The 15971-nt window shown below is 29.9% G+C and overlaps 1 protein-coding gene across 1 annotated transcript in view; it reads right to left on the minus strand.

Moving 5' to 3' along the window:
- Positions 1-15971, minus strand: part of LOC122501129 (estradiol 17-beta-dehydrogenase 2) — a 174960-nt gene that overhangs the window by 70715 nt on the left and 88274 nt on the right. Inside the window, exon 3 of the mRNA XM_043610403.1 lies at positions 1470-1775. Within this exon, the coding sequence (XP_043466338.1) occupies positions 1470-1775 (306 nt within the window). The remainder of the gene's footprint in view (positions 1-1469; positions 1776-15971) is intronic.

The raw sequence follows: 15971 nt of genomic DNA on the forward strand, positions 1-15971 counted from the left end.
TTATTTTTATTTATATCTTGTTTACAGTCAGTTTTTTCGAATTTTATTAATTTGTGAAGAAACTCGACATGATGGCGGAAATCTGAGTTCGGATTCGAATTCAGCGACCTAAAAACATAAAAAACAAGGTCCGGTTAATACTTCCTTTAAAAAAATTTTGTGGTCCTGTGTAATGATATTAAAATTTGTAAAAAACGAAATTATCCAAAAATTAGGCAAAACCTCGCCTTAGAAGGGGCGCTATCGAAATTTCGCACAAGGGCGCTAAACGTCTAAGTCTGGCACTGAGTATAATTATTAATAATAATAATTAATTAATATTAATTAATATTTTAATTTACAGCATTAATTATCTGATATTACAATTTCAAACCACATTTTTCTTTAAAAGTCTGTACAAATAAATATCTGTTTTTAAATTCGGATTTTAGATTCAAAATTCGTAATCATACAAAAAGCATTTAAGCACCCCGTTCTATTAAAATGTAAAAAATATTTTAATTAAGATGTCCGCCATTTAGAATTTTTTTATTCTAACTCCACATTCGTATTCAGTGATCCCAAAAACCCTTAAATACACTGAGAAAACTGGAGGATTGGACTAAACATCTGGAGGGACTAATCGTTCCAGATTTCGTATTTGAGAGTTGACTATTGGATAACAATCTAAATATTCAAATATACCATTGACAGATATTCGTGCCATTTTTTTTATAACAGAGAGACAAATTAACCATCTTGAGAAATCCCTTCTTCACCCGGCGCGAAATGAATAAATATATGGCAACCTAACCTATTAAATTAAATACATATAAAATGTCACAAAAATAAATTCGCGCGCATCAGATCGTACACATTTTCTGCGCAACTTTTAACCCTCAGGTATAATAGGAGAGAATATACAAGTATATTTTCATTATCAATTCAAAATTTATTTTAGGAGGACTATTTAACTCTCTTCATAAGCAAAGGAAACATATACTTTTTAAACCTCTGAATTTGACTCTCCAGTTTTCTCAGTGTACTATGTTTTATTAAAATACACTAATTTTTCATTTTTATGTCCGCCATATTGGGTCCACCATTTCAAATTATTGAAATCTGATTTCAGATTCATATTCAGTGACCCCGAAAACCCTTAAATATTATGTTTTATTAAAAAATACTAATTTTTTATTTTTATGTTTCACATATTGGGTCCGCCATTTTGAATTTTTCGAATCTGACTTCAGATTCGTAATCAGCAACCTCAAAAACAGCTAGAACCATATGGTGTAAATTTTCACAGCAGCGTCTTTGAATAAATTGTTTTGTCCAGCTAGAATCGTGTTTCAGACCACTGTGACTCGTCACAAGTCGAAATTTTAGATGACAGTCGACTTATCATTTTAATTCCTTATAAAAATTTCATATATAATATTGTTAACATATCAAGATAACCTATGTTAAAGTAAATTATTTAAACTCACCTGGTGCAAAGCAAACAACTTTAATCCCTTGATCATTTAATTCGACTCTTAAAGCAGAGGCCCAAGTGCGAATACTATTTTTTGTTGCACCATAAATAGAAAAAGATGGTAATGGTTCTACTGTGCAATGGCTTGAAATAAAAATAATTCTACCTTTGTCAGCTCTAAGCATAGGTAATATTGCCCTCGTTATTCTCATTGTTCCTATAACATTAACGTTAACTTGTTGCAACATTTGATCATCTGTTTGCCATTCAAAGTCTCCAATTATCATTAATCCTGCATTATTGATCAATGCATACAAAACTGTAAAAATGAAAACATGAAATTTACGTTTAATAACACAGTTTGAAAATAAAATGTTGTTTTGTATATAAGCATACCAATATGTTACAATTTCAAGTCCATGATATGGATATAATTGTCAAACTGTTTTTGAATCATTGGTGAAAATAAATAGTATCCCTATTAAAAATCTCCAAATGGGAAACCACATAGTTTTTCACATGGTTTACCATGTGGTTTCCCATGTCAAATCATATGGGAAATTGAGACAGGATTTTAGATAGGAATAATCATAAGAGATTTGAACAGTTTGTCTATGCATAAAACCATATCAAATCCCACATGAAATCATGCATGTTTTTCCCAGTCAAATCCTAAACCAAATCCCATGTTAAAAACATTATCCGCCTTATTGAGTATCCCTACATGGGAATCCACTTGGAATTTTACAAGGGATTTCACATAGGATTTTATATGGGAATTGACATAGGATTTCATGCAAGATTTCACCTAGGATTTAATATGAGATATCACATAGTATTTTATTAAAGATCCAATGAAGAAATTTTCAAAGGATTAAAAATTATTTAATAAAAAATTAAATAATAAATAGTATTAGTGTTACAAGTCATCAAAAAAGTAAAAAAATCGATAATTTGAAACACGTCCTCTGTGCTACAGGTTCTCAGCTCTTATATACTTCCAGGATCGTCTCAACAGCGAGAGAAGTCACTTTCGCCACCTAGCGGTGAAAGTATAGGAGCGACAGTAATCTTTAACATTACTAAGGAAACCATGTGGAATACCACGTAGGATTCCATGTGGTTTCCTATGTGGGGATTTACATGGGATTTTACTTAGGAATTCATTTGGGAATTTATTTCTGCGTAAATTCCTAAGTAAAATCCCATGTAAATCCCCACATAGGAAACCACATGGAATCCTACGTGGTATTCCACATGGTTTCCTTAGTAATGTTAAAGATTACTGTCGCTCCTATACTTTCACCGCTAGGTGGCGAAAGTGACTTCTCTCGCTGTTGAGACGATCCTGGAAGTATATAAGAGCTGAGAACCTGTAGCACAGAGGACGTGTTTCAAATTATCGATTTTTTACTTTTTTGATGACTTGTAACACTAATACTATTTATTATTTAATTTTTTATTAAATAATTTTTAATCCTTTGAAAATTTCTTCATTGGATCTTTAATAAAATACTATGTGATATCTCATATTAAATCCTAGGTGAAATCTTGCATGAAATCCTATGTCAATTCCCATATAAAATCCTATGTGAAATCCCTTGTAAAATTCCAAGTGGATTCCCATGTAGGGATACTCAGTAAGGCGGATAATGTTTTTAACATGGGATTTGGTTTAGGATTTGACATGGGAAAATTTAAAAGAAAAGGAAAAAGGATTTTACTTGGGGATTGACTTGGGAAAATAATTATAAATAAATGATACTGTTTTTCACATGGGATTTAGTTTAGGATTTGACTGGGAAAAACATGCAGGATTTCATGTGGGATTTGATATGGTTTTATGCATACACGGAAAAAACTGCATGGTTGGGACAACCATATATATATTGAAAAATACGGGATATCCATACTTACGGTTATCACACCCATTTCTATGGATGTGTTAACTAAAGAAATGGATGTGGTATCCATAAAAATGGATGTGATAACCTTAAATATGGATATCCCGTATTTTTCAATATATATGGTTGACCCAACCATGCAGTTGTTTCCGTGTAGACAAACTGTTTAAATTTCCTATGATTATTCCTATCTAAAAATCCTGTCTCAATTTCCCATATGATTTGACATGGGAAACCACATGGTAAACCATGTGATTTCCTTCATGGAAGTAGGGTTTTACATGGTTTTTGACATAGGATCCCATGTGGTTTCCCATATGGGGATTTTCAATAGGGATATGTGGCGTAGTAATAGTATATAGTATATATGTCGTAGGCAAATAGAAGAATCCGGCAGTAGGCCTTCTGCCCAATGCAAGTTCGGCATTAAGACGACTCGCATCAGCATCTACGATGTGTAATTGACTTAGGTGAATTACCATAATAATAATACAAGTAATGAGATATGTAATAAAAAGGTTAAATTTATTAATAAATAATAATTAATAATACATTTCATTTATATATCAAGCTTCTGATAATTCAAGTTATGTCAAATTTTTTTTGAAATGGTTAATTTTTTACGTTTTATATTTTTAGTCCTCCCAGGCGCGAAAGACCAGTGCTGACGATGGGTTGAAACTTGACTGAGTCTTGAACGCCCAGCGTGGGTAACCCAGAGTTGAAGCAGTCTTTATATCATTGTCACTCAATATTGGTTCAGCATGGGACACCAATGTTCGTCCCATGCTCGATTTAACACTCGGTCAATCTTCGTGAGTGGAGCTTCAACATCCAGTCTTTATTCAATCTTGAATCAATCTTGATAGTTTATTTATTACCGTGTGCACTTACCAATATTAGATATAAATTAGATATAAATATTTATAAATTATTTAATATTAAAATATTATTTCTGATATTTTTTAGTAATTTTTTATACTATTTAAAAATTATTATTCTTATTATTAATATAATATATATATATATATAATATATAATATATATATAATATATATATATAATATATAATATATAATATATATATATATATTATAATAAGTATTATTATTATTATTATTAAGATATCAATTGGTAAATAAATATTAATATTTATTTAGTGTATAATATTTATATTAATTACATAAGATTCATATCAATAAAGTTAAATTATTATATATTATTTTTTTTCTTGCACAGAGTCAAATTATTATTTCAAAGTTCAAGAGTTTCGTTTATCTGAAAAATTTTCAGTGAAAAAAATGCTCATTAGGTAGTAATAAATATTTATGCCTATAGTAGTTTTACACTAGGTTTAACTGTTTACTGAATATTATCAAAAATATATTTTTCGTCAAACGCGCGCGACTAAACACAAATAACCTTGAGACGTTGCGATTGTCGTGCTCCCACCATCCCATCTACTCAATGCTTTCCCCTCATGACGTCACAGGCGGGGAGTGTATTGAGTAGATGGGATGGTGGGAGCACGACAATCGCAACGTCTCAAGGTTATTTGTGTTTAGTCGCGCGCGTTTGACGAAAAATATATTTTTGATAATATTCAGTAAACAGTTAATCCTAGTGTAAAACTACTAGGCATAAATATTTACTACTACCTAATGAACATTTTTTTCACTGAAAATTTTACAGATAAACGAAACTCTTGAACTTTGAAAATAATAATTTGACACTGTGCGAGAAAAAAAATAATATATAATTTAACTTATAAAATTATCAGAAAAAATATTTTAATATTAAATAATTTATAAATATTTATATTTAATATTGTACAGTGCACACGGCAATAAAGGAACTGAATATTGTAACAAGATTGACCGAGTCTTGAATCGAGCATGGGACGAACATTGGTGTCCCATACTGAGTGACGGCACTGGCATTGATATAGTAGATTAGGCGAGAAGCCTTCCAGCCTTCTGTGGCCGAGCGGTTTAAATGCGTGCGTTGACAACTTCCGGTATGCGTTAGGGGGGCGGGGTGCGTGAGTTTCGATCCCACATGCGAGCGAATATTTTTCATTCTTTGTTATAAGCGTTTATATAAAAAAATAAAATTGTGTGTTGTGTCGTGAATAAAAAATGTGAACATGTTTATAAATAATGTTAAAAGTATGTTAAAAATCAAGAAAAAAATGTAACGATTAACAGAAAAATTGTCTTTTTAAAATTATTTTTTTAAAATTACTATTCAAATGATATTTATTGTTAGTAATATATTCTTATTTATATGAAAATAATATAATTATTACAAATAATAACTTATTGTCATTAAATATATATGTACATATACGCACATGAATTAAAATAATAACAATAATATTTATTATTATTATTAATAATTCATATATTCACATTATATTGAATAAACGTGAGAAACGAGTAAATTTGGGAACAGTGGAAGCAGTCTTGTTTCAGTCCTGCGTTAGGCGTCCGCAGCATTGATTGAGCATTGATGTCCAATGCTGAATCAAGGCTCGCGCTGCAGTCTGGAATCGGTGTTACATTAAAGCTTCGATCATTCCTGCTCTCGCTAATTCACTCATGCTCAATCAATGTTGACCAATGCTCGGCCAATCTTTATAAAGCCTGAACTCGGCGTCACTTCGCGCCTGGGCCGTCTTTATTTATTAGAACACTAATTTGAATTGTGGAACCGTGCCCAGCAAAAAAAACTAATTTAAACGGATTGAAATGAATTAAGATTTTTGGTAGAAAGCGGGATTCAGTCTCTTTGTATATTCGATTGAATTCGATTCAATTTGCCTGAAGTTGTGCAAACGAATTCGCATTCGAAAGAAATGACCAAGGCATGCATTGAATTCGTGCTGACGAATTAAAAAAAATTAAAGGCCCAAAAACTTGTCCATTGAATTAGTATGAATAGAAGGTTTGGAAGTTCAATACAGTTTGACGAATTCAGGAAAATTGCAACATAGCTCCAATTCGTATTTGTCACAAAGCAGGATTCATTGAAACTCTTTGTGAATTCTTTTTAATTTATTTCAATTAGTTTTTGTTTATTGGGTGAACCTCATTTTACATTTGCCTTGAAGCAAGAACAACGTTTTGTGGAGCATTGATCTTTTGTTGCCTTGCAACAACATTTTTTATAGCCTTGTCCACCACCGCTAGATTAGCATGCAGTTCTTTTTAAAAAGAAAGAGCAGTTTCCAAATCCTCCCCTGTCTCTAAATTTTCTGTCACATTATTAGGTAAATTCAAACATGCTAAACCATTCCTTATCAACTGTTCTTAAACGTTTGCGAATTTTAAATACAAATTCACTAATTATTATCAATTAAAATAGTTACCCCAGTAAAAAAGGATTTTTTAACATAGCATTTTGGACGATTGAGCAAGCCGTCTGCTCAATTGTCCAAACGGCATTTGGACAATTGGACTGGTTGCTCAATTATCCGATGCATTAGGTCCAATCATCCCAAATGTTTTTCGTGGCTAAAAAACTGCTGAATTAAGAAAAAAAGTACTGAAATGTTACAGAAACTTAAGAGAATTCTTAATTCCAGACAAATACAGAAAAATTATGTATAGAAATACCTCGAGTGAGGAAAAAGAACAAGATTTCTAAAATATCACTTTTTAACTGACAGTGCAATGCTGTACTTGGAATGTAGTTGGTAAAGAAGTGAGGATTCTGATAAAGAGATACACTTCATTATCCACTCTCAATACTCTTCATGTGGTAATATATAATTGTAGATTTCGGTTTCTCATTTTAAAAAAGAGATAATTCATCAAAATCTCCTATAATATTAACATATTCGTCGTCGTTTTGTCGTCCGTCGGTCGTGTAACTCCGTACTTCATCGTTCGGTCGTTCGACTTTTATCATTTATTCATCGTATCGTATATATACATACTCATTGTACATACATATACGCATGCGCAGTAGTATTCTATTAATAGTACGCATGCGCAGTAGTGTTCTATCAATGGTACGCATGAGCAGTAGTATTCTATCAATGTCAGGCATGCGCAGTAGTGTTCCATCAATGTCAGGCTTGCGCAGTAGTGTTCTATCACTATAACACATACGTAGTAAAGTTCTATCAGTATCACGCATGCGCGGTAATGTTATGTCAATGTCAGGCATGCGCATTAATGTTCTACTAATGTCAGGCATGCGCAGTAGTGTTCTACCAATGTCAGGCATGCGCATTAATGTTCTACTAATGTCAGGCATGCGCAGTAGTGTTCTACCAATGTCAGGCATGCACAGTAGTGTACTACAAATGTCAGGCATGCACAGTAGTGTACTACCAATGTCAGGCATGCGCAGTAGTGTTCTGTCAATCAATGTCAGGCATGCGCAGTAGTGGTCTATCACTATAACGCATGCGCAGTAGTGTTCTATCACTATAACGCATACGCAGTAGTGTTCTATCGTTATTACGCATGAGCAGTAGTTTTCTATTACTATAACGCATACGCAGGAGTGTTCTATCATTATTACGCATGAGCAGTAGTGTTCTATTACTATAACGCATGCGCAGTAGTGTTCTATCACTATAAAGCATGCGAAGAACATTAAGAACTTCAAATTGAATTTTTTATTCCATACACAATCAAAAAATTATTTTTCTACAATACAAAATTTCTAAAGCCCAAAATGTTCAAAATATATATATATTTTAAAAATATATATATATTTTTAAAAAATCATTATTGTCAATGTTTTACAAAAATTTAAATAACTTCTAAAAACATGAATACTTTTAATGATCTTAAGCTTACTTTAAGGGGTTAAACAACTCTAGAGCGTCAAACAGAATTTCTAATTTTATCATTTTTTTTAAAGAAAAGTTTAAAAGTGATAAAAAATATGTTTACATATCTCTATCAGGTATACTTTAAAGAGAAAAAATATACTTTATAAATTTTTTTAGTTTAAAAACAGCAGAAGTACATGTACGTGATGGAAACCCTTTGTAAAAAGAATTCCTTTGCGGCCGAAGAGGTTTTTGGTACAATTTTCATCCTAGAACAGAAAACAATTTTTTTTTCTATTTTTACATTTCAAAAGCTAGAGAAAGACATACGGGATTTTTTTTAAATCGATTTTTGCAAAAATGGTGAACATTTTATGGAAAAACTGAGTTTTTGACTGAAAAAAATAGGCACTAAATTGTAAGTAACTAAAAAAAATCCCCTACGTCTTTCTCTAGCTTTTGAGATGTAAAAATAGAAAAAAATTTGTTTTCTGTTTTAGGATGAAAATTGTACCAAAAACCTTTCCGGCCGCAAAGGAATTCTTTTTACAAAGTGTTTCCATCACGTACATACACCCAGAGAAAAATATTATTTAAACCAAATATATTTTATTTGAATTAAATAAACGTATATTTGTCTCAGAACCAACTAGACTTTTTATTTCTTTTAAATAAAAATTTTATTCGACATAAATAAAACATATATCTGAGATAAATAAAATTTTATTTAAACCAAATAAAATTTATTTCAAACAAATAAAAAGTCTAGTTGGTTCTGACAATGAGACAAATATACCATTTCTCTGGGTGTATGTACATCTGCTGTTTTTAAACAAAACAAAATTTATAAAGTATATTTTTTCTCTTTAAAGTGTACCTGATAGAGATATGTAAACATATTTTTTATTACTTTTAAACTTTTTTTTAAAAAATATGTCCAAATTAGAACCTCTTTTTGACGCTCTAGAGTGGTTTAACCCCTTAAAGGTTATTTTCTACAGAATGGGAATTACTTGTAGACATTAACGTTTAATTTTTTCTTAGAAATTGCAGGTCGGCAAAGTTATACACAGAAATTTCAATTTGAAATAATTTTTTTGTACAAAAAACTATCCTTTAAAAAATATAAAACATGATATGATGTAGATTTTTCAAGAAAATTTAGTAAAAAAATATGTTTGAATTTTAAAAATTATTTTTCTGTTAACCCGTTGCCTGTTAACGACCGTTGGGTAGTAAACTTCTTAGCGCAAAATAAATGCAATTTCTTATGTAAATTATAAAATAAATTGTTTTATATCATTATTAACACACTATTGATTACAATGATCCTAAATTAAGTAATAAATAAATGATTATTTATTATTTTTAAATAATATAACAATTTAAAAACAAGTAAAATTTATAAAAATTTATTTTTAATTTAAGTCACATTTAGTGTATAAGGGTTTTTGGAGTCGGTGAATTTAATTTATTTTATTTATTTTTTTTTTTTGACGTTATATTTATATTTAGCGACCCCAAAAACCCTTGTATACTAAGTTTCATAAAAATTCATCTACCAGATTTTGCTGAACATTTTGGGCCAATCATATGATTATTTTTCTAAACAGCGAAGGGGTTTATAAGATTGTTTCAAATTTTAAAAATTCTTTTTGTCTAACAATAAGTTTTAGTGTGCTAATACTTTTACGTATGCAAATGGAAGAACATTAATTTATTTATTATAAATTTGGTATAAGGACTACGTAAATAATTATTTAACGCAATTAAAGAGATATTGGTCTAAATTAAAATAATTAATTATGAAAAATATTTGCATATTTGATATAAATAAGGGAAATTCCATGTCAACACGGACACAGCTCTAAACAAAAATTTTTTTGATGGATTTAAACGTTCTAGGGCTTAAAAGATTTCTACATTCATGTACTTTAAGATGCCGATGGGCGTTTTTAGCAAATTTTCATTTCCGATGCCAATGGAGCTGTCAAAAGTCAAAAGGTCCAAAAATATCAAAATACTTAATTATGAATTAAAAGCAAAAAACGGGGTAAATTATTTTGTAACTCATTCTTTAACAGTTTTTAGGGTCCCCGAATATAAATCTAAAGTTTTTTTTAAATTCAAAATGTCGATTCGAATATGGCGGACAAAATTCAAATTTGAACAGATTCGATTAAAACTTGTTACTCGGGGGTTTTTAGGGTCGCTGATGACGAATCTGAAGTCACTTTTTAAAAATTCAAAATGTCGGAAAAAATTTTCAAATTTGATCCGATTCCCTTAAAACGTGTTACTCGGAAGCTTATGGGGCCACAGATTACAAATATGAAATCACTTTTTAGAAATAAAAATGGCGGATCGAATCAGTTGGAAAAATTTTTAGATTTGATTAGATATAATTAAAACGTGTTACTCGGGGGTTTTTAAGGTATGTGATTATGAATCTGAAATCACAATTTAAAAATTGAAAATAGTGGATCCCATATTTTGTTTCCCCCTTTTTTGCTTGTCCATTTACACATAAAAGAATTTTAAATTCTTACTTTTGTAAATCTTTATTCTTTAAATGTTCGCTCAACGTTTTGGTACGTCCCAACTGGGTAACGTTCGGTTCGTGTTGCGCTCGTGTTGCGCTCGTCTAGTGGATACGCGCCTTAAGATGTTTGAGAAAAGAATTTTCGCTTTTTAGAAAATATGTTCAACATGTGGTTTGTCTAAGGATGGCCAACTATGTATAATGGTTTCTTGTTGCAAAAGGGACTGTTTTATGACTTTCGGTACCCGTTTTTTTCATATAGTTTTATTTAGATAGAAAGTTTTAGGATTAAAAAAGACAGAAGATTTATGTAGAAAATTCAAAGATTTTCCACGAAATTTCCAAATGTCAGCATTCGCAGAGTCAGTTGCTCTTAAGCATTTGCCGGAGTTAAACGTAAACCGTTTGTGTCAACATAAGTATTTTGTGAGTAAGTGAAGTTTTAAAATAGTGAAAAACTGCTAAAATTATCTTCAAGGAAAAGGAATACGTTAAAGCAGGTAAATAATATTCTATAATATGTTAATAACAATGGAGTTAACATTTTTTTGGGCTTAAATTCTTTTTATAAATATATTATTTTTTTAGAAATTTTTCATTAAACAATAGAAAACGAATATAATTTTATTTTGATAAATGTAAGAGGCATTCCATTTCAAAATTACCCCCTTCACAAACTTTAAATTATTTAAAAATTGCCTTAAAATGTCAATTGTTTGTGAAGGGGGTCGTTTTAAAATGGAAGGCCTCATAAGTATGTTGGAAATTTGCTTTATATTGAAAATTGTTCACAAGGAGAATAGTTTTTGAAAAAATAATTTCAAAAAATGTTAAGAATAGTATATTACGATACTAGGCCAGAAAGTTGGATTTCCTGGCCGGCGTGATATATAAGGCCGAGGCGAAGCCGAGGCTTTATATATCACGCTCGCTAGGGTATCCAAATTTCTGGCCGTGTGTCGTATACAATTTTTCTGTATCCCCAGCCGAAAGTACGTTAAATAATTATTGTTTGAATAATAAAATAGCTCAATAAGTTGCCCGCCCGACTTTTGCAAAGTCGAGGCGAAGCCGAGACTTAGCTGGTCGGGGCGGGCATGAAAAAAAAATTATAAGTAAAAAATAATTGTAAGTAAAATTTAAAAAATAGTAAACAAGAAATTTTCTTTTACAAATAAATATTTAATAATTAAAAAATAATAAAAGAAAATAAGAAATTTTATGCATTATTTTGATGACTGTCAGTTGTTTTCAAAACGTGAGCTCTGTAAGTAACGTGTCTGTGTGGTTGCTATGCTAACATGTACGTGTGTTGAAATTCTTGTAACCAATCAGAGCGCTTGTTGGGTCTGTCGAGCCGGCCACAAAAGTCGCTATTCCCGGAGCCAAATCAGACCGGGAAGACAGTACTTTCGGCAAAGGGATACAGAAAAATTTATCTCTTAATTTCATTGATCATAGAATTCAGAAAAAACATTTTTAACTATTTATACTGAAATGAAAATGAAAAATTTGCCTGCGAAGGGGCAGGTCATTGTATTGTAGGTAAAGGTAAAGTGTATAGATTTATGACTAAAACTTTATAAAAATGGATAATGAACACAATCCGTCCCTGAACAAAAGTTTTTTTAAATTCAAAAATATGTAGCTAACCAAAAAAATATGTTGGAATTACACATATTTAATACGAAAATAATTTCTGGTTGACTGTATAACAAAGGTAGTAATTTTTGATTTTTTCTTAGTGTTTGAAATTTCCAAACTAATGTTATTAATTGTACTTATACTTTTTCCTTCACAATTTTTATTTCCATAATCTTTATTTATTGAAACATTATTTATGTTTTTTTCGGATTTAAATTATTCACTATTATTATGTGTAAGTTGTATTGATTGAACTACAAATACTTGTAAGGAATAAGAAGTAACTGAAGAAGTTAATGGTTTTTTTTTGCAAATTTTAAATTATTTTGAATTGGACGCAACACAATTGCATCCTCTTATACAATAGCCATCCGGTTGAGAGACTTGGACATTCAGTAATTAGTAATTATAATAATTAAATTTTCACAGGAACGTCACTCTACGATGAGAAGTGTGAACCTATTATTCTTATTCAAGGGGAAGTAGTGCTAGAAGCCGATAGTGTAATGGAGGGAATCTTATTTCTAGCTCTTTGCTTCTATGTTTTCGGATATAATTACCCTGAAAAAAAACTTCATAATTGGAATTTATTCAAAGGTAAGTTAAAACATTTTAACTCCAATTTTTTTAATCAAAATATATTATAAACATTCTTGAAAATTGCTTAATCAATCTTCTAAAAACTTTTCAGGATGTTACTGGATATTAATTTCACGGAGGGTCACAAGCGCTGGACGAAAAAGGCCACACAAACGATTAGAGATGCAAAGGCAGGCCGATTGATAGACGACATAGTAGATTTTAATGAAAATTTTTATATCCCATAGTATTTACAATTTTTTAAATTTAAACATAATGTCATAATAATAACGTATTTTAAAATTAGATAAAAAATTGTAACTGGTACAAAATATATTATTTTCCATTCAAAAAAATCGTTTGATCTGTAAGTAAATTTAGAATAAACTTAAAATTTCATTAAAGTAAATTAACCAAAGAATTCTGAAAATATGCAAATATTCTGAAGAAGTACCGTAAAAGAGGCTAATTTCGCTCAATTTTTCAATTCTTTTTTAAATAACTTCGGGAAACGATGAAAATAAACATTGGCACTGAAAATATATAATCTCTAACCCTTTTTCTTTTCTATTATTGCATAAAGAAATTTAAATATGTTGCAGAAAATTATTTATAAGCCGTTTTGTTGTGAGCAACTTTCTCTTTAAATGAGGGTAAATTCGCTCACCATTATTATTCTTGCAAAATATATTATAATCTGCAAAAATAAAACTAAATATTCTTTAGAATCAATAAAGAAAAAAATTAAGAACAATGTCCAAAGTTATTGAAATAAATATTTAATATTGTTTTATCAATAAGTATAATTAAATTCAATTATTCAATTAAACGTACTCATAACCATAAAAAATAAGGTTAAGTCTGATAGTTTAGTGCTTAAACCGTTTTAAATCGTTTAATTTTCAGTTATAAGAGTACTATTATTAAAAAAAATGGAATTATAAATTAAAATAATTAACATACTTAAAATATCCAGGCCCAAACATCTTTTTTGCAAACTTATTTCCTGAGCGAATTTACACTACAAATTTGAATTTTTTTTAATTGATTTTTTGCAGAATCTATTTATTGCTTTCAGTTTTGTACTTTATAAAAATCATGTTGAAGATACAGGAAATGTAATGTTCAGAAGGATTCAACTTAAAAATTTTGAAGTAGATACAGCTTTATTTCCTATGTTTTCATACTACTTGTTCAATATGAAAATTATTCACTTGTGTTTTAAATATAGTTTTTATTGAAATTTACTAATGAATCTGCAGCAAATAAATTTTAAATTAAAGTTTAGCATTTATATTAACCAAAACAACTGTAAATCTTAAATATTTCTGTCTAAAAAGTATGTTAATCGAATTTTAAAAAATAGATATCTGTTGAGCGAAATTAGCCTCTCTTACGGTACTCACAATTGTTTGCAAAAGTTTCACATAATTTTATTGAAAATTAACCAAAAAGTAATAAGAAATAATCACCGACATTTGTGAAATTTCACCAAAATTTCATTGAAAATTCACTAAAAAAAATTTGTAGAAAAAATACCACTATTTGTAAAATTTCACTAAAATTTGGTAAAAATTCACCAAAAAATTTTAAGGAATATTTACAGATATATATGAATATTTCACAAAATTTTGATGAAAATTTACGATAAAATTTTAGGATAAATTTACTAATTCTAGTGAAATTTCACCAACAAAATTGCAGACCATTTATAAATATTTGTGAAATTTCCCCAAAATTTTCCACAAAATGCCTTCAAAGTTGCGTCAACAGAATTTTGGGGAATTTTCACCAAAAGATTTTTTACAGTGTATTTTTAAAAAATCGCCATTTTCAATGTTTTACAAAAATTTGAATAACTTCTAAATTAATGAACGCTTTTTAATGATCTTAAGCTTATTTTAAAGGTCATTTGCTACACTATAAGAATTACTTATAGGCATTAACGTGTAATTTTTTTATTAAAAAATACAGGCGGTCAAACTTGAACCAAAAAAATGTAAAAAATTTGAAACATTCTTATTTACAGAAAAATAATTTTTAAAATTCAAAGGTATTTTTTTATTAAATTTTCTTGAAAAATCTACCTTTAAAATAAGCTTAAGATCATTAAAAAGCGTTCATTACCGACAGATTAGCTCAGTCGGATAGATGCCTCGCATTGGCGGTCGTTTAAGGACCAAGGGTATAAGTATCCTTGGTTCGCGCCCACTTGGCTTGGTATTTTTCCGGCACGTGAGATAATCTGAGCGGGAGGTTTGACGTCGAGGTATAATGATTTGCACCGTCGATTATTGTCCGGTACACACCATTAGAACTCGACTGTCGATAAACCGGTTGTACTCAGAGAGGTTTTCTACAGTTTCCCTCTTCTCTGGCGAGAAAACCCATTGACGGGTGGTCCAGGCGGAATGCGAGTACTCCTAATAAAGTCGGCTGTAGACGCAAATTAGGTTAATATATATTGAAAAATTTCTAAGTAGAATGGTTATGCTTAATCCAAAAAAGTATTTCTCGGGGACTCTTGTCGAAGTGCGTAAGGCCAATTGGGCAGGAGTATAAACAAAAAAAAACAAAACAAAAAACAAAAAAAAATCGTTCATTATTTTAAAAGTTATTCAAATTTTTGTAAGACATTGAAAATGACGATTTTTTAAAAATATCTAAATAAAATATTGGCCAAATGACTTCTGAAAGATCTTGTTCTTTTCAAAATTTTATCATCTTTCAAAAAATAAAAAGCAAAATATTTTAGTTTACATACATTTTATGTTTTAAAATGTTTTTCAATCACCTGAAAATGGAAGGTCTCTCAATTTTGACCGGTTGTGTAGATTCGTAATCAGCGACCCTAAAAACCACCAAGTAACAAGTTTTAATCGAATCTAATAAAATTTGAATTTTGTCCGCTATATTGGATCCGACATTTTAGATTTAAAAAAAAACTTTAGATTTATATTCGGGGACCTTAAAAAACTGTTAAAGAATGAGTTACAGAATAATTTACCTCGGTTTTTGCTTTTAATTCATAAAAGTATTTTGAAATTTTTGGACCAT

This window comes from Leptopilina heterotoma, unplaced genomic scaffold (assembly GCF_015476425.1).
Source record: "Leptopilina heterotoma isolate Lh14 unplaced genomic scaffold, ASM1547642v1 Lhet_201, whole genome shotgun sequence".
In the NCBI taxonomy this organism is placed as follows: Eukaryota; Metazoa; Arthropoda; class Insecta; order Hymenoptera; family Figitidae; genus Leptopilina; species Leptopilina heterotoma.